The sequence below is a fragment of the Falco punctatus genome (genome assembly GCF_963210335.1).
Source record: "Falco punctatus genome assembly, chromosome: 8".
In the NCBI taxonomy this organism is placed as follows: domain Eukaryota; kingdom Metazoa; phylum Chordata; class Aves; order Falconiformes; family Falconidae; genus Falco; species Falco punctatus.
The window spans coordinates 64,208,807-64,231,554 of NC_137588.1; the positions used below are offsets into that span (position 1 = coordinate 64,208,807).

The following is a 22,748-nucleotide window of genomic DNA, read 5'->3' on the forward strand; positions in this document are numbered from 1 at the left end:
CACCAGCACAGTGAGATCATTACCAGGATGCAAACAATGAACCGAGATAATTTTTTTTAGTTTATTATTTGTACATTTATTTTCTGTAAACTGGTTATACCATTTCCTAGACTGAAAAAATTAACAAATATTTCCCACTCTTCTACATGTAGGTGGGAAATAACTCCAGCCATCAGTCTGTGCTTGCTGTCTCTGCATGGCTTTGTTCAAGCAACATAAACAACCACTTGCCTGTCTCCTGATGTTCCCAATTACAGATGTTGCAACATAATTGACTCAGCCGAGTCACTTTATCAATATAATTCTGTCCCACTGGGTTACAGTGTTAATTAAACAACTTGCATCACAGCGTTGATTAAATAACTTGCAAATTTTACAGATTGCCATACATGTTTTGTTGTACTCGATTCACCTTAAACATGTATAGCTGCTGGAAATGCACATTGCAGCCTAAACTTTAGCTTCTCCCACCCATATTTACAAATAACTTTCCAGGAACTCGCAGAGGCTTTGCCCTTTGGCTGTCTGCTTTGTACCTGGATGGCCACAGCACCACAGGGATGTGGCTCAGAACAGGGACCGCAGCCCCCTGGGCACCCCGTGCGCCCACAGCTGTCATGTCCTTCATCATTATGAAGAACAGTCTCCTTCTAACACAGACTCATTGAACCTCTAGCTCTGTAGTCCTATAAACCCTACTACTAGTTGCAATGCATTGCTAACAGAGGAGGATTTCCTCCCCGTGCTTCCCTTATGCCTGTGCCCCCCTTGGTTTGCTCGGGCCAAGGCAACAGCGTGAGGATTCACCCCTCGCAGCCCAGGACGGAGACAGCTGAGCCTGCACTCCATGTTTAATTCATGCTCATCCATTATTTGGTGCGGGCGCACAGGTGCCGGGTGGTGAGGGCCAGCGTGAAGCCCCCGTCACCGCACACCAGCCTCGTGTCCCAGGGCACAGCAGTGCCCGCAGAGCCGGAACGGGCAGCAGGGATGGGCTGCCTGCCTGCCCGCAGCGGGTGCATCGAGGTACAAATCCATGCAGGTACAAACCAAAACCAGCAGCATGGGAAGGTGAGACTCCTGAGAAAGTGGGAGCGACCCCCAGGGTGGGCTGGCTGCAGCCAGCAGGGCAGAACCCCCAGGGCTCCGGGGCTCGCTGCGGGCATGGCAGCCCTTTGGCTTCCATCACTCAGGGACGGCGGCCAAACGCTACCGGCACCAACACACATTAGTCTTTACCAGCCCCTCAGCAGCACGTTCCTTCCCCTACTGACAACCCACATAACTTCAGGTTTACATTTTGTACCATGCTTCATGTTTACACCTCAGGAGAATGCTCTTCTGGATCGATGTTTATACAGGAGACGGTAACCTTGCCGCCTCTATTAACCCCCTGCGAGTCCCTCCCTGTTCGTCACCCCTGCCAGCAGCCACTGAGTCACAGCCCCCGGGCCGGCGAGGCTCACATCGCCCGGCGTGCCAGTGGGTGCCAGCCCGTCTGTCCGCCCGGAGCCAAACCCTGGAAAAGCTCTACCTCCTGTCACCTTGCAGGCCTTCGAATGTGTGGGAAGAGCTCTAATATTTTTTCAGTAGCCATGAAAGGTCTTGGTGGCCAAAAAGAAACTCACTGCTTCTAGAAAGAGATTTAACCTCGCACAGAAAAAAGCTGCATGTAGTCCCGTTCCTTGTCTTTCAGTGCAGCACAGAGAAGGGAGCAAAAGGAAGAGAGACCTCCAAGTGTGACAGCAGGGGAATTCCGAATGCTGATGCCTACTCTCCCTGGACCAGGATGGATATTAATCAGCTACAACTAATTAAAGGTATTGGAGACAGCTTTTTGCAGGATCAGCAAACAGATCAAATACGCTGTATCATAACTACCCCAGAGGGAGAAATAAGATGTTCTCTGTTGTATAGGGAATGCTCTTCTCTGGGAAGCCTAGTGTTTTACATAAAAGCAAACACATGTGGGAGAATATTTTGTTTAGCTCTTCAGCTTCTATTTGTCTTTTCTGTCACAGAGGAATGTCTACCCCTACTGCAATCTGCGAGCATCAGCCCCCCACCCCCCACCCCGAGGTCCCCGGCTGACCTGTGGATGATGTGCCTGCTCTGCAGGTAGTCAAGGGCCAGCACCAGCTCACAGATGAAGAGTTTCACGGTGCCTTCTTGGAACCGTACGTTTTGTTGGAGATGGTAACGCAGGTCCCCTCCAAGCAGCAGGTCTACAACCATAAACATATCTTCTTCATCCTGGAACGAGTACCTAAAACGGCACAAGCATGATTCAAGGATGACAATACTGAAAAAAGACAGGTTATAGAGGGACGTATGGCACCCCTGGGGATACTCATAATTTCTTGGAACTTTTTCACTTGGGAAATAATAATTTCAAGACCTTTCCATGCTCCATTTCCCGCTGTGACTCTAACTCCCATTGTCATACTTGAGATAACGAAAATTTAGCTTCAGATCCATAACAGAGTCAGAGCAGCTTGCATGACTGACTGCCAGCAGCCCACTAGAAGAAGAGGAACAGAGTTCTGATGTCAAACTTGCTGCTGTCAGCCACTTCAAAACCAACGCCACATCCCAGCGTCCCCAAAGCCATCACTAACAGCCTGCCGTGGTTTCCTCCTCCCAAGGGCTGTGAAGGGAGATGGATGGGGTCAGCGCTCAGGTGTCTATCGCGGGACACGAGTGGCAGTGACTGGCAGCACAGACCACAAAGAGCCCAGGAGGTGCGGACCACGCATTTTCATTTGGGGAGGACTTATTTGTTTATTGTTTGTTACCTGAATCTGTGCTGGCACTCTGTGAAAATTGTCCATAAAGCCTCCACTGCCCCAGCTAGCACTTGTGGACATGAGATCCCTCCAAGGGATCTTGGAAGATCCCTTCACTTGCTGCCAAGTGCCAGCTGGCCCAGCAATCAGTAACTCAATACAGCAGTGGAAATCCAGCTTGGAGCTCTGGATAACTGCTGTCTGTTCCCCTTGGGGTTCACACTCTGCTCTTCAAGATGGACATTTAATCTTCTCCAAGCACCCAAGGGAACGGCTGTAGATCAATGCAGAGCAAGCACAGCGGTAGGCTGTGCACTGCAGGCACTCATAGCCAGGCTCTGGCTCTCCTGGCAGCAGCCTGTTAATAAATCCATTCGCTCAACACAACAGGGGATGCAGCTCCTATCTGCTGTTCCTCTTCAAGTGACCTCATTTGATGCAATTGTTTACACCAAGTGTCCCTTTCAGGCAGCTTATCAATCAGCTATGAGCTTTTTTCTCATGGATTTTTTTTTTTTCACCAATACACCAGCTTCTTGATGTGATGAGCAGCACCATGCACTAGAACACCACTCCTCACAAAGCTTGTACTGTGTGTATCACTCAGAGTGCAGGAAACCTAAAGGAATGCTAAAGGCATCCCGAGGCCATGATAAGAACAGAAGTAGGGAAACTCAGATGATCTGCTCTGTACAGGTCTATACCTATGCATATGCTGTTTGGTTCTCAGCTGTGGAGTGAGTTTTGCATGGAACTGCCCGTTCAAGCAGGAAAGCAAAGTTTGGAGGTAAGCCCAAAGCTCCGGGAGGCCTAGATGTGTGGGTTTCATTCATACCTTAGAACAACACTGAATGGCAATACCATCAGAACCATGAGAGCTCACCTAACAGCACTCAAGTTACAAGAGATTTCAAAAAGGAACACAAAGTTATTCACAGAGCTGTGATTTTCAGTGTCTTAGGCTCATCTTTTGTGTTTAGCATTGGTAAGTTCTACCTCATTCTAAAAATAAATTCAATATCCAATAAATGTAATTACACCCCTGCCTGCCCTGCCTCGAGGAATCCTGTAACTACAGGATGTTGGCCACGTTGCATGTTATTGCATCGTGCAAGACCACAACGCTTGAAATGTTACTGGTGCCCTAATAAAATTAGCCTGGCATGCTCTAACAGTAATTCAGTCTTATTCAAAATTCCTTCCTACTGCCCCACTGCAGGAAAACATGCTGAATCAAATGAAGGGGGAAGAATTAGTGCGTCTTATATCACTCAGCTGGTCAATCCCATTGCTAACGGTTGAAAATGGACTATAACCAGAGACCGTAGGCTGCATTTATCAAGTACTCTTAAAGGAAAAAGACTCATGTACACATTTCCCCAGTAGATACGTGGGTTTCTGCAAAAAAAATCTGAATGGTGTTATTTTCCTGTCAGTAAATTCAATGATAAATTGCTTTTATATTTGCTGATTAGCATCAACTCAGTCAAATACCAATAAGGTATTAAGGCAGCCTGTTTAAGGTACAAAATAAACTACAAAATCAGAATCCAGAGGGGATGAGAAGGAAGCATTGCCAAGGGAAACCCTGCAATCAGAGCACTGCTTGGCTATCGATCCTGTGCCCTTTCCGTTTGGTCCTGGGAGCTGCTGTTTGCTGCAAAAGAGCATTATTAAATCAAACTGGGTTATGGTAACGAGCGATACCTGTCAAGGAAGAAACCACAAGGGAACATACAAATAAACTCTCTTGTGCTTGTCTGGGGAGGGCCAAGGGAGATAACTTGTTTAATTAACCAGGATTCCCCTGAAGCCAGAGCCCTGGGACAGACAAGGAGCCCTGGGGCCGCTCCACAGGGCAAACACGTGTGTCCTCCTGAGCAGCGACGGGCAGGAGCTGCCGCCAGCCTCAGGCAGCCCACCCACTGCCCACCCACCCACCGCCAGCACCCGGCTCGGCGGGCAGCACGCCGCTGTCACGCAGCAGCACACCGGCTGCTCCCCAAACAGGCTGGCAGCGGGCAAGTGGGCAACTCCGGTCCCAAAGGCATTGTTAACTGACAATGCCAACCCAGCCAGTAAGCAAAGGGACATTATCTTACCATAAATTAACCAGGAAAGGGTGTTCCAGGCCCTGCATAATCTGCAGCTCCTTGAAAACATTTCTCACTTCATTACGCTCCACGCACTTCTGTTTGTTCATGTATTTCATGGCATACATCTTCTTGGTGTCGTTCTTTTGCACCACGCAGACCTAAGTGAGCAAAGCAAGGGATAAATCAGGGATGATCCGTCAGCACGTTTAGGCAGCTAAGGCATGGTCACGCCAGCGTTCTCCAGTGGTGTTAGTGAAGTCCACGCTGCCGAGTGCTCTGTGCTCTGACGCTGCAGCATGGGACACGGCCAGCAAATCTCTCACCTGGTTTTCAGCCAAAGAAGAAATTTTGCTGGGGGGAAGGTGATGGGAAGGAATTTATCACCACAAAGATAGGAGACAGGGAATCACACACAAGTCAATATTTTATTTTATAGCACTAACTAATCCCAGCCGCGCTCGTCCCTCCCTCACCAGTTACTGTCTGGAAGGGTCCTTTCCGCCACAGGACTACAGGTGAGAAACTGGGGAGCAGCCCCTCATCTCCCCCTTCTTGCTAATTTTCATTCAGCTCACAATCAACCTTGTGCTCCCTTTGGGTGGTACTGGGGTTTGAATTTTAACCCTTCTTATATTTCATCAAATCTAGATTTCATCAAACATGGCTTCAATGAAGGACTCAGAATTTTTAAGACCGCAAAACGGAACAGACTGATTTTTCAGATTTGTTTCCACATCAGTTTATGAATTCAGGATGAATTTGCACAGTTTCAGCCAACCTTTTTTGTTTCACCACCAAATACATCTCTAGAGATGTTTGTCGCTCTCTGCACCCAAGGCACACCCCACTTCTGGCACAAGTGTGCTTTCACGGCAAGGGGCAAATGGCCTTCCAGAGTTCTGTCAGTGTCTACAAGCAGAGAATTCCACAACAGCGTAACATTAAAACGTATGACGGTAACCTGACACTTCTCATAACACACACACTGTTTCACAGAGAAACATCCTTTTGAAAAAACTGCCGGGCCTTTCGTGTCAGTTGTAGTTCTTTAATACAGATGCGTCATGTTGTTCAGTGTTGATGTGCTGGGAAATGGTTATCCAGAAACATAATGAAATTCAGCTCATTTGATTTATCAGTTTCTCATTTTAACCTCTGGTAATATAATTTGTGGCTATGGAATGGATGAGGGAATCAGGCTCTGATTCCTTCTTGATTATCAGGAGTTGAAGCTCAGGTCAGAGCTCCTGGACAATGCAGGGGCTTATTTCTTTACTCTCGTGTCAGCCTCTAATTCGCCCATTTCTCAGTTACATTTCCAGCTGTCCAAACGGTGATTAGTTCACAAAATACTTACTTTTCCGAAGCTGCCCTTCCCAATAGCTCGCAAAATCTCAAAATGGTCGAAGGTGACTGCAAGACAGAGCAAACATTCAAATATTAAATGGCTGAGCAAACATTTGATGACATTACACTATTTCTACTTGTTCTCCGTAAGATAATTCCTGAGAAAAACGAGGGATACCCTAGCAATTTTCTGTTGCTTTTGGAGTTCAGGTGCTGTTTAAAACTTGGTGTTTAACAGGCTTTTCTTCTTTGCAGCTGAGCTGCAAAGGCAAGTTCCCTGGGTCAGCCTTCGCCAATGGCAAATCAGGCAAGGAGTCATCGGGCGGCTGTTGTCACTCTGCCCTGCATGTTAAACACACAAGCCTCATCTCGCTCCTGCTGAAACCAAATGCAAAGAAGTTTAGCCCATCAAAACTCTATACCACGTGAGGACATCAACGGGCAGCTAGACCACTGTATCCTTGTGGTGTTCTGCACAACCGTTCGACAGCTGTGCAAGCTAAGCGCAGCAAGCCTGGCTGCCAGCTTCGCACCAGCCAGCATCCAGGGCGGCTGTTGCTGCTCAGAAGGAAACGGAGGAGCAGCGCTGTGGATCGTGCGTCGCAACACGGAGGGAGGAACAAGAACATGCATTTCACTTCACCTTCTGGCCTCCGGCTGGAGATGGAGCTGGGAGGCGGACATCTGCACGGCAAGGGGGAATGTTTTGTAAGTGCTCATCTGAAGGACCCTACATATCGAGTGTTCCTGATCAGCCAGGATGAAGCTGCCTGTGTTTCATCTCAGGCAATAAACAGATGCAGAGAAACAGCAAATCAAATTACTGCACAGCTAACACAGATTAACTGGACTGGGTTCAAACCCTGCTGCCGATTGCCGGATAAGGCACCACAGCAATGATTCTCATGCTGAATGCTCTGAATCCTGCTAACGCTTCTCCAAGACGCTGGTGCAGCAGCGCGCTGCGCAGCAGCCATCAGCTACGGGGCCACGGTCAGAGATCCGCTCCTTCACCAGCCACTGCTGGCTGAGCCAAACCATGCCCAGATGCTCATTCAAGGCATCAGAGAAAGCCACTGACAAGATTTATAATAACTCATCAGCTTTAATCAGCGTGACCTCTGGAACCAAGAGGCAGCACTGATGTTTTGATGTTTTGAAAAAGATGAGGGTTTGAAATCGCAGGGTTCATTTGCCTCGTGCCCCTGGCATTTCCCCGTGGCAGAAGTGGCTGGGGTCAGGGCTACCAGCAGCCAGCACGGGGCCACAAGGCAGGGCTGTCCCCACGCGGGGACCACCAGAGCCAGCGGGCACCGAGTCCTCGCACGCCCTGTGCCACGCTCAGGTCCCTGCTGAGGCTTACCACTGCCTGCGAGTTTAACAACCATCTCGGAAGGCAACAGCAACAGATGAATCCTCCTCATGACAGGCTTGTGCATGACAGCGGTCAGAAATAAACCCATTTTCCCCAGGACACGTCCTGCCTCTAAGCTAACACTAGAATAACAGGGCAGACACTAGATCCTTGCCAGAACACAACTGCAGGGAAATGTACTCATAATTTGCTAGCAGATTATTTTTTTTAATGTAATGTATGTATTTCCCAAAGAAATTATCCAGGCAGAAGGGATTTCATACAACATAAACATGATGCATGAGGGTCACCAAACTGCCTCAGACATACAGTCCACTAAGCCTGCCCACATTTTCTCCAAAAAAAAAGGCTGAAAACAGGTGCTGCATACCTGGCTGGGAGTGTAATACCCATTCACAGAATGACTTTTTAAAACAGGCACACTAAATTAAAAAAAATATTGTCCTTTTCATTGCCATTATCTTTTCAGGCATGATGCTGCAATCTAACCAAAGCAAAGTTTATGGTTTCCAGCTGTAGCACTTGCAAACGAGACCAGCTTTTAGGCACAGACACCCTTTTTCAAACCCGGAACAACAGCTGCAAATATCAGAGCTAACAAGTTGATACGATTGAGTCTAACTAGACCTGTTTACCAGTTAGACCATCTGAGGGAAGGGTGGTGGATACCTGCAGAACAAAAAGGAAGAGTGAAGATGCTTATCACCCGCAGGGAAAAATGAGAGGAGAAAGAAACAGCCTGTGCTCGCCAGGGAGTGGGGTGAGCTGCAGGAGCTGCGTGTCAGGTCCCAGGCGCTGGGACCCTGTGCAGGGCAGACCGCGAAACACAGACATCCAGCCAGATGTTAACATCTGGAACAGCTGCAAATCCAGGAGTTAAGCTGGCAGCCAGATTTTGCATGTGAACACCCTCTACCTCCTTCTCTTTTAATATTTATGTTTTCATTAACATTTTAAACACAGGTCTGTAACTGAGCTGGTCACAAGGAAGCTAAATTGCATACTTTTTATTTAAGACTCTCAAACTAGGTACGGTCACATTTTAACCTCTCGCTGTTTTAGCTTTCCTAGCATCCCCAATTTTCACAGCAAGCCAATCCAGTCTCCCTTCCAAAGACTACTGAAAGTTCGAATCAGGAACTAAATTGATGCTCTTCATCCTGAATCCACATCTACAGATTTGACAAGCCTCATTTCACTGCCTGATGGCATCTAAAACAATGAAAAAGCCAAAGCATTTGCCCTTCAGAGAGAAAAATCATGTGATATGCCAACTCAGACAAATAATGTTTAAGAGATGCCAAGGAAGATAGTACGATTCCTATAAAGAAACAACTGAAGCATAAGCATGAAATACCATTTTGAAAATAAGGGGTTGTATTTCTAAACCCAAGTTCAAGGAACAATATTTATACAAAAAAAATACAGAACATAACCAGCCATGAAAAACACCCTACCAGAGACAGGTCGGCACTGCCAAAGCCCCCAAATTCCACCTGCCAAGTGGAAATCAATCATGTGGGGGCTCAGGTCCTCTCAGCCCTGTCACCCACCCCAGTATAGCCAGCACAACACCACACAGTCTGTTAGGAGTCATCTTCCTTTTGTCACTGTAATTTCCCTCATTTTCATTAAACTCCCTCCCTCCCTTCCTACTCTGCTCTGCAGCCTCAGGAAAACAAGTGCTACCACAGCATCAGCAGCAACAACGCAAGTCCCTCCGTACCAGGGAGCTGAACTCCGCACAGACACAGGCAGAGGAACAAGGACAGGTCTAACGCTCCTCCCGGTCCTGGCACAGTTTGAAGACAGAACAGCTGACTGTTGGCTGGAGAGGACACTGGCAAGGGTCCACAAAACAGTGTATGTCCACCTCGCCCAGCCACTGCCCTCACCTACTATCTATTTCTGCTTTATCTTCCAACAGATTTGGCCAGCTGGGGAGAATATCTGGCTGCCACCCTCTGGGATGCTTTCCCGGCATGCCCTTTTGTCCAGAAGCAGCACAAAAAAACCTGGCTTTTAACGCGGTCTGATCCTGACTACATAGGAAGCTGAAAACACCTTGCAGTGCTGAACCTTCTGTCTGGTTATTACATTTTCTTTTCATCTCACTAGTTTATTATCCACAACTGTGCCTACTCAGAGGAAACACTGAGAAAAAAAATAATATTATCATTCCACTTCAGCTGAAGGCAAGCAAAGCCCCTTTGAGAAGTCCATCTTAAAAAAAAACACCTTAAAAGTCATGGTGCCACGGAAAATAGTCAAATCATAACAACGGCAATTTGGAAAAAATATGCAAGAGGTGTTACAACTACGCATGCACATCAAGGGATGACGGGAGCCCGAGCGAGGCATGAGCCTGCTGCCTGTCCCTGCGTGGCAGAAGGCAGTGCACACTCCGCGGGGCAAATGGCCGAGCTGTGGGAGGAGAAGGGAGCCCACTGCTGAAGAACGGAGGACCAGGAAGGTGAAGTAACTTTTTTGCCCACAGCTGTTCAGAAAATGATGGCACAATGTAAATCCAGATGTTTTCACCCTCTAGTTGGCTCCATGACAACTCTGTTTTGCAAAAAATTTTACTTTGTTGCAACTGCCCAAGTATTCTGCAAGATGGTTTTTTTTTTATTTTTAAGCAAATTGAGAGGTAATGAGAGAAACGAAATCCCTGAACATTACAGCACGGTTCTCCAAGAAGCAAACCCATTTCTTGGGTGCAATGGCAAAATGCTTGTTAGATGGGGATGCTTCCTCCTTCCTCCTCCCCCGGCCACGGGTCCTGGCAACATCCCCAGCAAGCAGCATCAGGCAGACAGCTGCCGAGCCACAGCACTGCGCTGCCGGAGCCGGAATTCAGGCTGTGAAGAATCAGGTGCCTTCCTGGCACCAAAGCACTTGCACCACTCACGTTGTTACTGTTTATATCTACACAGGTCCCAAAAGAAAAGGCTCTCTGCGGCACAGCCGAAGAGGTGGGACTGCTCTCCACCGGCCAGAGCCCCGTGAGGCAACCTGCCAGGGTCACGGAGCAGAAGGGCCATTGTGCTGCTTCCTGCTGGACCCAGGAGCTCTTAATTAATTTCAGTTTTAATTGAAATTAGAATGAGGACAAGATTGTGACATCTAAGGTGATACAGTCTCAGGTCATAAATTTGCCAAGATAATGGAAAAGTTAATAGGGGACATCCCCATTTCAGCTGGGTTTCTCTCCCCGCCCCCATTATATTAAAATATGACTAATTAGAGGGGGAAAAAAGTGCTACCACTTTTTAGATTTGGGCAGGGCCATGAAAGCACATCTGCACCAGTCTGGACACTGTATCTGGGTGCAAGGGTGACCCCTGAGCCTACTGCAACTCAAGAGATCAACACTGAACCACACAAGATGGTCAGGACTGGACCTTCCCCTTGACTTGCCAGCACGACACACAAATGCACCGAGCACGGGAGCGGCATTTCACACCTGGAAAGCCCAGGGTCCTTTGCCACAGAGCTAATAGGGACTTCACATGCTGTCAGGTTTAGTTTGCTGGAACCAAGCTCTTTCCAAGCACAGAACTGGCTCCCAAAAGAACTCACCTGTCTGAGAAGATTTACCGCCCCAAGCACAGTCACCCTGCACAGGTCACTGCATCGCTTGGGGTACGATTTATTTCTCAGTCACAGGAGCTGATACTGCACGAAGCATGTCAAACCCAGAGAAAGACTCAGCAGGGAGACCAGCCACCCCAAGGAAAATTCAATTTGTTACAGTCAGTCTCACAGCCAGGACACATCACCCTAAGGAAGGTGATCAGGAACATGAAAAGCACTACTCATCCTAAGCTAGCACAAGTTGTTTATGCAAGATACCAATACTGACGATTTAGATGCCCCAGGAATACAATCTCCAGGAAAACCTCACAGCACAGATTTCTTTTGCTCTAAAGTAACTGGAAAAAACTAAGAAAAACAAAGAAAAATTGCAAGTGGTTGCATTAATAATTTGGAAACCACAGCCAATTTAGCCAAACAGCCACAGACATGCATCTGGCTTTGTGGGCGCAGCAGCACAGGGCATGGGGACAGAATGGCTCACCAGGCGACAGCAGCAAGCACAGACCCCGGAGTGTGAAATCACTGCAGGAAGACAAACCTGCACAGGGTTTGCACAGGGGTGCACAGGGAAGGGCCAAGTCACAGCAGGGTTGTTCGGGACAGCAAGGGAACACGCTGCTGGGCAGAATGAATTTCCCTTTCCCCAGGCAGTCGGGTGCATCAGCAGCTGCACATGGAGGCTGAAGAGCTGGGTAGCCACAGCCTGGGACAGAAGGCTCTTGCGCCACGAGCACTAATGGTGCTACTGATACAATCCCTGCATTTCCAGAATGAAAGCGCATTCCTCCTTGAGACCTCTTTCCTCAAGGAGCTGAGCAAGAAAGAGCAGGTTTTGGCCAATGTTTCCTCCTTTTCCCTTTACTTCCCCAGTAATCAGGATTACATCCTCCGTGACTGGAGTTCTTATCTTCGGGGCAGCAGGTTATGAGTTACCTAGGTTCTCATATGTTTTACTTCTACTTCTGTATATTTGTATTTATCTACATATGCATTTTATTATTTTACCTAGGTGAAAGCCCATAGGGCAGTTAGCAAGCTGACTCATTCAACAGGAAAGTTATTTATGGAAAAATCTTTTAATGACTGTCTCTGTCATCTTGGCAGCATGGTGACGCTGGACTCCAACACTGCTCACAGCATTGTTATTCTCCTTTTCCAGCCGACGAAGCCCGCATGTTGGTCTCCCCGTGCCAACGGGCAGAACTGCCCAGCCACCCTCTCTGCTGCTGAGCGGGTCTCTCGGTGGCCCTCCCACCAAGGCCAAAGCAGGGATGGAAACATGCGTCGCTCAAGCTATCTTCCCACCACACTTCATACCAGTCCTCCTTGTACTGTGAACTCCAGAACAAACCTCCCTGCCTCCTGAACCGCAGCATTTCTACCCTGCCTTTGAAGCACCTCACAGTGTCCACCTCAAAACCAAACCTCTGATGACAGTTATTGTCCCCATGCCCAGCCGCAGAGAGGGGAGGCAAGGGGCCAGCTGACACCTGACCACAGCTCTGCAGGAGACCAAGAGCACACTGCTGCTGCAGACCGGGACACCCTTTTGCTTAACCATGTCATCCGGCTACTGGCAACCCCAGCACAGGAGCTGGTGGCAGCTCTCAGAGTCACAGTCCCTGCACTCGTCCCTGCGCTTTGCAGTCCCAGACAACAACTAGGAAAAGCTCTTACCATCTTCGTTTTCATCGAAGGGTGCTGACTTGCTGGAGGTGTTGGCTCCCATGGTCTGTTCAGCCCAGGCACAGCTCTCCCCACTTCTCCCAATTACTCCGGCACCCTCAGAGCCGGTGTCTCCAGGACGGTGCTACCCACGGGTCACTCCCAGCAGACCTGCACAATGTTCTGCCAGTGCATCCTGGAGAAGGCTGGAGGCAAAAATTCATCGTTCAGGATTAAGAAGCATTTTTCTGCCAGCAGATTTCTCACTGGAGGTTCACCACCCTGGAGACAAAACCGAGTATCAGGGAAAAAGCACATTATAATGGAGTTTATTAGAGAAACCCAGGAACATCAAACCTTGCAACCTCAACCAGGACGGCTCCCCACTAAGGGAAATGTAGAAATAGACTCACAGAAAAAAGATCTGAGGCTCTGGCTCGTGTTTGCTGTATCATCCAACATATTATATTTTGTAGCTTCAGTGATTAATTGTAGTGAGGTCAATATCCAAAATAAACACAAGCAGTGATGACTTGGCTTGATAAAATCAGAATGCCACTTTTGACTACTAAGGTCACATGGAAGTGTAAAAGCTATATAGGAAGAAATTCCAAGTGTCAACTATTTGATTTAAGCTGTTACAGAAGTCTGTCATTTGGAACAAAAATCATAACTTTTTTTCTTTTTTTAAAATGAAAAGATTTCATGGAAAATGAAGGTGTAGTTCCCAATCAGTTTCTTCAAAAACCTTTTTGGATGCGAGTTATAAACAAAAATGAAAACCTTCTGATTCATGGTTCAGTGCTGGCTGCAGCAGCTGGTTTTCCTCTTACACTGCGGAAGGACAGGTCTGTTCATTAGCAGACAACACAGGTTTTAATCTTCCAGTTCTCCCCTGAACATGTATATGTATACTGGAGCATATGACTGTACAGCTTAGTGACATGCAAGATAGCTTGAACAGTCCCATATGGGTACAGCAGCAGTTTTATTTTTTAAGCATTTACATGCAAAGCACCTTTATATGATTATTTTGATACTGACATCCCTGTGAAATACACATTTATTTGTTATTGGAAGTACAAAGCCCTAAAGGAATAAAATGAGGGAGTAACAGTGCAGCATGACCTGGACTTTGTCCAGCCCGGAGTGTTTTCCAGAGCATTTGTATTTTCATTGAACGTTTAAGGATGGAATGCAGCCTTACTCATTTTTCTCAGATCTACACTCTGGAAACACAGCAAACTGAGCAGCTTCACTTTTTTAGTTTAAATAACAAAATCATGTTATTGAAGCACAAAAGGGATGAACCATTAGAAAAATGTTGGAGAAAACAGAATTACTGGGACAGTATTGGGAACTGGGACTGCCATGGGATGCTGTGCATCCCTCACACCAGCATGCTTGGCTCATTCATTCCCTCCAGCTAACTTTATCTCCACCATTCAGCCAAGAACTCAGCCCTAATATCACACCCTCCATCAGGACAATTACCCTAGAGCAAGTGCCAAAGCTTGCCCGAAGTTTAAAAGCAATCCCTATACTTGGGTGTCTGCCTGAACAGGGCTGCAGTGATGTAACGTTCACCCCCAATATGACAGTCCTGGGAATCCAACTGTGAATCAAACTGCAGGAGCTGTCAAAGCTGTGTCCGGCTGACTGCAACGGTATCCAATGGCATCCATCCTCCCCATGTCCCCCAGCACACCCCAGTCTCTCCCAGCACTACCAAGAGGCATCCAAAACGGATCAGAGGCAGCACACGGGGCACCCTCTCTCCAAGGCATTTCACAATCTCAGCCACAACCCACTCACGCTGCTGCTGTGGTTTATGTAGAGCTCACTATTCCCAGCAAAGAGCAGGGGAGTTTGCGTTTCTCAAAAGCCTAAGAAAACCCAGAGCAAACTATTAAAAAACCTAAAATCTTGCTTTCTCATCTCAGAGACCTGTAACAGGATCCAACAATAAAACAAATGAAGCAGCAAATGTTTATGATCCCCATCAGTGCCTCTGAAGGGAACAGACTGAGCCTTCAGTCTGACACAAAGCCACACCAGTATCTCTTTTCAAGCCCCAAAACTTACTCTTTAGAGGAAAACCACACTTACAGATGTAATAGCCATAAATCAGGTTTGCATACTGATGCTTCTACATCACACTGATCTTACTGATGTCAACCCAGGTCACCTGCTCCAAGGTATTTTCTGGTATAGGAGTCTGCAGCTGAATTTATTTTTTAAAATACATCAATACATAAAAGCTATGAGGAAGGAACATAGGTATTCCTTGAAGTTAAGCTAGTCTGAGTAATAATTACTAGGATTTGTATCTTTATAAAGTGTGCCCAAGGCATGGTAATGATACACCTCTTCCTGTTTCACACTGCAAAGTCACAAAATTATTAAAATCATTACTTTCCCTTGGGCCACAACTACTAATGCTTCTACATGAACTTGATGCTCGGCTGGAGCACTCACTGTGCCAGGAGCGGCTCCACCCATCAGTGGTCCCAGGGGTCTCATCAGCCACTCCGGCAGCCACAGTGGAAATTTTACAGGCATGAGAAAGCAGCTGCTTGGGGATGCCCAGGCTCCCACCCCAGCCAGGCAGCCCACCTTCACATTGCCAAGCACATAACGGATAACGGCAAAAGCCAAGCAAAGCAGAGGGCATGTAACCCCTCGAGTGCCTTTGCCAGGGGCTGGCACTTGCCCCGCGCCCAGGCCCTGCCCTCTGAGGAGAGGAGCTCGGCAGGGCTACGGAAAGGCTGGATGTTCACACCGAAGGCGAGCACCACTTGCACCGCTGCATTACCACTGATGGGTGACTACTGAGCTTCCGCGGAAGGGGACCCCTAACTCTGAGGGGCTCACAAAAATTTCTCTTCATTGCTCAGGGGCGGGTGCTGCTGCTGCTCTGCTGAACAACTGCAGCTGGGCAGGAACAGCACCACAGGACACTGCCCGGCCACTTCTGTGCCAGAGAAGCTAAGGGCCGTTCGGGACCCTTCCGCAGGCGTGGCAGTCCCGGGCTAACGGTTGGACTTGGTGATCTTAAAGGTTTTTTCCAACCTAAATGATTCTGTGAAGCTCAGGAAGGACAAGGGCAGGTACCACCGCTGTCACCTTCGGTTCTCACCCCGCTGGAGCCCCTCTGGAAGCGCGGCCATGCGACCTCCCAGCGCTCACCCTCCTGCTGGCAGGGACGAAGTTACGGCCTGAGACCCCCCCCCCCAAACAAGCTGTCGCAGCAGTAAGCAGCCCCCCCACCCCACCCCACCGCGAGCCGCGGGGCAAGCAGATCAACCACGGGGCTGAATGCGGAGCCCCGTCTGCGGGGCGCAACCGAGCACGGCACTTACCTCGGGAGGGGCGGGGGGGCCGCGGGCGGGACCGAGCAGCCCCTGCCCGGGCGGCAGCAGCCGGCGGCGGCCGGAGGAGGGGGCCCGGGAGCCGGAGCGGCAGGACTGGCCCCGCCGCCGCCCGCCCTGCGGACCCCGGTCGGGTCCCCGGTCCCCTCCGTGAGCTGCCCGGGACGCCGCGGCAGCGCGGGCGGAGGCACACGCACACGCGTGGGGCCGCGCCTACGGGGGGTGCGGGGCGGCGGAGCCGTGCCCCCCCGCGGTGGTGCTGGCCCCCCCGCCCGGCTGGCGGCGGCTCCGGGCTGCGGAGGCGCCGGCGTCGGTGCTGCCGCCGCCCCCGGCCCGGCTCGGGCTGCGCCAGCCCCCGCGGCCGGGGGAGGGACCGGCCCCGCCGCCCGGCCCGCCCCGATGGCGGCGCTGCCGCCGCTCCCGGGCGGGACCCGGACCGTGCCCTGCGCGGCGCGGCCGGCGGGGCGTTATTCCCTATTCTACCTCGTGTCATGGCGTGGATTTGTGCCGCTTTTGCCAAGGGCGGGGGTCGGGCTGTGCCCCTCTCTCGCAGCAAGGGACCACCCTCCCCGGGGGTCCGTCCCTCGCCTGCCTCGGGGCGCAGCCCCCACCCGCGGCAACGCGGGGTCCCGGCCCAGCTCGGCCCCCGCGGCTCTGCCCGCAGTAAAGCCGAGCCCCGGTGGGCACGCCGCCCCCTCTGTCCAGGCACATCCCTATCTGAAAGGATCCCGTGAAAAGGGAGACACCACGTTTCCCATCCCATTGTCCGTATTCTTTGGACACTGGCTTTCCCCCTCCTGTTCGGCTCAGCCTCCTGGAGCTCCTAAGGAGACCAGTCCTTGCCCAGGGCAGCGAGAGTCGGAATAGTTACCCAACCGTAGCCATAGTCATGTATTACTCGGAGAAGAACCAACAAGCTGAAACACAGCTTGGGTTCCCCTAAAACAGAATTCTCATCAAACGCACCAAATTGTATGAAAAATAAATATGGGCTGCAGAAGGAGGAGGAGGCTGGATTCACCTTGCCGCTGGACAAGGACTCGCCCTCACCACCCAGCCCAGGGACAGGAGCACGTACCAGGCACTGGCGGCAGGTCAGCCCCCCGACAGAGGAGCCCAGCTCTCCTCCCCGGGAGACCACCTGCACAGCCCTGCAACAAGGATGGGGATCCAGTAATTACCCCACAGAAACAAAAAGGGTGGCTGAAATAAAAGCATCTCGGGTAGGCTGGATAACAAGTTCATGCTGCAGGGAATGTTTAATGATTTATCTACAGCTTCAGCAACAGGAGAGGCCCGAGATTCCCTTCCCTACCCAAGGTCGGACTTCACCTTTCAGAGTATTCACCTGCAGTCTTCTTGTCCTGGATAGACTTAGCAGCCATCTCTCAGCTGTAACACTCTGGTGAACTTTGACATTATGGTATGTCTTCCATGTGTCGGATTTTAATATCCACTGCTGGCATCTCTTGTGGTGAAAGTGGGCTCACTTGTACATGAGTGCCCAAAGCTTCCACTGAATTTGAGGTATTCTGTGCTGGTTTGCAGGTGGACATTTGTTCAGAAGCATAGGTATCGAGATGCGTATTTAATCAAGCTTAAGCCCGGTACGTTGAATGTTTTAATCTACCTCGCGCAGTTTCCCCAGGGCTTTCAGCCCTCAAAAGCTCCGGCTGCTGCGTGTGCCTGCTGGGGCTGGAGGGCGAGGTCCCCACGCAGGGACAGCAGTTCTGCCATCAGCCACACAGGGTCACTGCTGGCCGATGCTCTCCTTCCCTGAGCTAACGGAGAGCAACATCTCCGTTTCTATCCCCAGAGCCATCACGGGAAGGCGAGCCTTGCTCGTGGGGAGGAGTCACGAGTGGGGAGCCCAGGGTCGTGCTCCCTAAAGCCCCGGCGGCGGCAGCTGCTGGAGCCGCTTCCCTGCGCTGCGCTTCCCGACGCTCAGCAGCCGCGGCTCCCCGCCAGCAGCACGGCCTCTCCCACAAGCAGGGAGCGAGGTTTTTTGGGATGGGCAAATCTGTCCCTGCTGCCAGTTGACCCGTCTAACCCGTATGGAAGCAAGGACTCGTTTATTCCAACCTAAGCAATTCTACGGTTCTATTTCCAGAGCTCTTTCTCACACTGGCACTCAGTAACACCCGAGTTACAAATTTAAGCCACAAGACTTAACTGTGGCTCACAAGGTCAAGAACATTGTCCATCTGGATACAACACATCTCTTGACTTTCTTTCCTGAAGACAGCAGAATGAAGGATACCATCGACTCACTCATAAGAGAATTGCCAGGATACAGCTGAATGCGTTTATGAAGGGATGTAACTGTGCATACAACAAATCACATGCCTTGCCTGTAGGCTGCTACATTGCAACAACTATACCTGTACTAATGAAGTAACTGGCAGAGGCAGGAAAAAAGAGCATGGTCAACCCTATCATACTGAACTGCCCTACACAAAGTCCATCAGTACAGCAGAAAGCAGTCCTGGGTTGAGCTAAGGTTTCAGCTACTAAACAACAGAAAACACCTAAAGCAATGCAGATTGCAGGTACCCTAGCAGTTAATTTTGTTTTTAAAAGTACTGTGACTTTAAAATTGCTAATATTAAAGACCCAGCTTAAAAAAATAATGTGTGTGTCTGTGTATGTGACAGCCCATTCACTGAATCCCACAGCCTTTGCCACAGGCCACAGCACAGTGGCACCTGCACCCACTACATAAGTATGTATCTATGCCTGAATTAAAAAATAATTTTTAAACACACTGATCCCTGCAAGATTTCTTGTTTGGAAACACACCAAGTTCTGGCTTTTGGTGGCTATAGTATATGAAGTGCTAAGCCTCTTCAGCTAGAGGTCACTAGAATTTAAGGCAGAAGAGGATTTCAGAATCTAACGTTACTCCAGAGGGAGGACATGCTCTGTAGAGAAGACTGTTGAATAAAAGCTTTTATGTATTAATGGAAAGATTAACTGAAGCTCCGAAAGCAGATCCATTCTGTGGCTACTGGACAGAAATTACTTTTTCATAGATGGAAGTTATTTTACTAAACTGAGCTTTGCCAGCAGCAGCTTTTGCAAGATTCATTCACTACATATCAGTGATCCATACAAATGCACAGTAGAATTCACCATGCTTTTCTGTTTGGCTGCAAGATTAAAAGACGACAACTCCAAAGGTTTCAGTTTTCCCCAGAAATTAACACAAGATTGCCTTTGTTATTCCCTCATCTCCTCGTTCTTCTTAACCTACTGTCAACTGGTTCTGACTTCTGGAGTACTGGAATAGAAAAAACACCAGAGAGACATCCTGAGTGGCAGACCTGAGGCTGCCGAGTACCCCCAGTCCTGCCTACGTGGCACTGGCTGTGCCATGCTGGGAACTGCAGCTTTAAACTAGCGGATGAGGTATCAATGCTTCTGCAAAGTCAGCTGCAGAATCCATGCAGAGAACAGTGTATCAGCTTCTATCAAACTTGTTTTCCTTCCAGCTCAGTTATCTCTACATATTATTGAACTCACTAGAGCTACAAATGCACTGAAGACATCTTAAAAGCTGTAGATGAAGGAGAGCGTGAAGGGAGAAATAAGGAGCAGACCACAGTGTTTTATGAGAGGCTGTTGTCCCTCCAGCCCTTCCCACCCCACATCCCTTTTTGAAAAGCTGCTCTCCATTCGGGCTGAGGATCCTCACCTGCCCCTTCATGCTGCCCTGGCTCATGCTCCCTGTGCCAAGGGGTTTCCCTTCACTTCGGCCTTGTTTTCACTTTTGGTTATTCACTTTCTGGTTAGTATGCATTCCCTCCCTCCAGCTCCACTTACACCTGGAATAAGGGGAGTCTGTTTTCTGACATGACCAGGTACAGAAGGAAATCCACCTCACCTCGTTTCACTTAACGTGTTTCTCTTCTTTTGCCACCATGAAAACCACCTAATCTTCATTTTCTTGATTTTTTAAAAAATGTTCCCATAATATTTACATCACAAAAAACAACTAGGGGGAAATCATAGAACGGAAACAAAAGTTGTAAGCAAGTTTCCGCAGAAATTAATGCTTTATGAATAGCTCTGTGCACAAAAATAAATAGTGTGTAACAGCTCTCCTCCAGGGAGCTGGAACGTTAACAACTCTAACAACTCGTGAGCTCAGCCTCGCCGCGGTGCAAACAGATGCACATGGCAGTTAACTCTGTTTTATGGGCACATGATGTGTCAATAGATGGGCTGAGAAGTAAAAAGTATTCCTGCTCCCACTCCATAACCAGCACCTATCATAACCTCACGCAGCAAGAAGTGTTCTCTATGCACGTCCCCCACTCCCACCAGTATTAACAGACTCTCGAGATACCAGGTCTGCGAGCTGCTCTCCCCCTGCCCCACGGCGTGCGTGACTCACCTCATTTCAGGCCTGAATGCAATGCAGTCGGCAGCAGACATCATAAAGCTAATCAATACCCATGCGCAGCCTTTCCCCAGGCATATTTGATTTTTAAAAGAGTTCTTCAAACTCTTAGAATGAAAAGGCATTTAATTTGCATGCTGAGGAGAGACCAAGCTTGCAGGTAAGCCTTTTTATACATCAATATCACAAGACATGCACTTCATTAGGGAAATCCTATCCTTAGAGCGAGAACCGATGTTTTGAAAGAAATGAGCCCAAGAATTACAGGTGATCGCTACACTGTCCACAGAGAATTTACAGAAGCTATGTCAGCAAAAAAACTCGAAAAACATGACGGCATTCTTTAAATCAAATGGGGACTCAGTGAAGTCTTTTTCCCCACCTGGTTCCCGTAACGTGGCAGTATTCTACCCCAGGAGCCAGGAGGTACCAAGGGCAGAGGGGGCCCGGCTGCCGTGCTCATCCAGCGCAATGCAGGAATAGACGATCCCGGGTGTAAATGTGTGACCTACCAAAGCGAGGACAGGAACAAATCCTGTCAAAGGCTGTTGGGCAAAAAAATCACTGAACACCAATGTTCATGACAGTGAAGATCAGAGGCAGAGCCCCGCAAACTGCTGAGAGCTGGAGAGATGCACTGTCGCTGCTGTCAAAGCTTCAGCCTGGTCTTGGGCAAGTGCCGCAGAGCCTCTGGAAAGCCACAGGCTTTCGGATGCTGGTGGGCATTTCACACACCCCTCTCCCCCACAAACAGCTTTCCCTTGAGTTCGCTTCCCTCCACGCAACCGTGTGACTGCGGCTGGTGCTGAACTGCAGCTGCTGCTGTTACCAGCCCGATGGCAGTTGTGCAGCCCTGTGCCCAGGCTGCCGGTCACCGGCCAGGAGCAGCCGTCGCTGTCCTGGCACCTGGGTGGGCCCGAGGACCCCTGTCCCCTCTCTGGCACGGGCTGCCCATGCATGGCCACCGTGCAGGGGCACCGATGGAGTGAGTGTAGGGGGCTGGCAGGGAGCTGCCATGGCCAGTGCCATCTCCAGTGCCTAGCCAGGGCCCTCAGCCTCCTGCTCGGCAGGAGAGGTGTGGGATCACCTGCTGCTGCAGCCAGAACCATTTGTTATCAGCAGGAATCTTCTGAAATGGTTGTCTAAACTCCCAATTTACCAAACTCAGATTTAGTGTTTAGCTATACATTAAACTAATCTGTGCGCAGTCTAGGCCAAGCTGACTCTCTAAAGTTGTTGGAAGTTCTTAAAAGTGACAAACGAAGGGACTTCTGACCAAGGAAGGCAGCCTTGGGAGGGATGGGAAAGAAGGAATGGGTGGGGGAAAGCACACCACTATCTGAGTTATACAGAAACAAGCCTCTGAGCAAGGAAGTTCTGGTCGAAAGAGGAGAAAAGCTGATAAGGTGCTGCAATCCACAGAAAATTAGTTGAAAGTAGGACAAAGGTAATTGCAGCAGTGGGAGATCACGACCTCCGACTCAACTAGCCCCCCCGAGGGAGGGCAAACCCCACTGGGGAAGCATGTGGAGTTAGTGAGCAGCTTCAGCAGCACTGTCTGAGGGTGCGCAGGCGTTTGCATTAGAAGTGAGAAACTTGTAACCAGCCCTGTGCATGAATGAAAATGAATATGCAATGCACGGTGGACGTGCAAGCACTCTGCTGTAACACATACCCTCGCACAGCTCCATGAGCATATTGGGTGGAGCGATCCCCTCACATCCAGGGCTGTAAACAGAAAGAATGCCTACTGCTTAGTGCTACATTGGTGTTAAGATTTCCCGATTTCAGTGACAAAATAAGGCTTCCTAAACCCCAGCAGGGCCATATTAGATACTGCCTTTGTCTGTCCTCTGAATTAAAACCATGCCCAAAGAGTTTGCATTAGCAGCTGCTGCATAACACAGTGCAGTGAATGGGCAGGCAGCCTGTTGCTCTCGCAGCAGCCCCACAAACGTGTCAAAGGTGTCACTTCCAGGCCCCTCAAATGAGTGGAGAGTTATAAATAATTCCTCTAAACCCTCATTTTTGCCTTTCATGAAAAAAAAAAACCACAACGCAGCACGCTCTGATAGCGAGAAGCTTTTCTTACGCCAGGCGCTGAAT

The 22,748-nt window shown here is 49.4% G+C and overlaps 1 protein-coding gene across 1 annotated transcript in view; it reads right to left on the reverse strand.

The window, feature by feature from the left end:
- The window catches only part of STK32A (serine/threonine kinase 32A), a 39,551-nt gene extending 17,195 nt beyond the window's left edge, over positions 1-22,356 (reverse strand). The window contains exons 1-5 of the mRNA XM_080400646.1: positions 16,232-22,356; positions 12,882-13,075; positions 6,240-6,295; positions 4,889-5,040; positions 2,093-2,266 (exon numbers count right to left, since the gene is read on the reverse strand). Of these exons, the coding sequence (XP_080256772.1) occupies positions 2,093-2,266; positions 4,889-5,040; positions 6,240-6,295; positions 12,882-12,933 (434 nt within the window). The 5' untranslated portion in view covers positions 12,934-13,075; positions 16,232-22,356. The remainder of the gene's footprint in view (positions 1-2,092; positions 2,267-4,888; positions 5,041-6,239; positions 6,296-12,881; positions 13,076-16,231) is intronic.
- Positions 22,357-22,748: the final 392 nt, after the last annotated feature.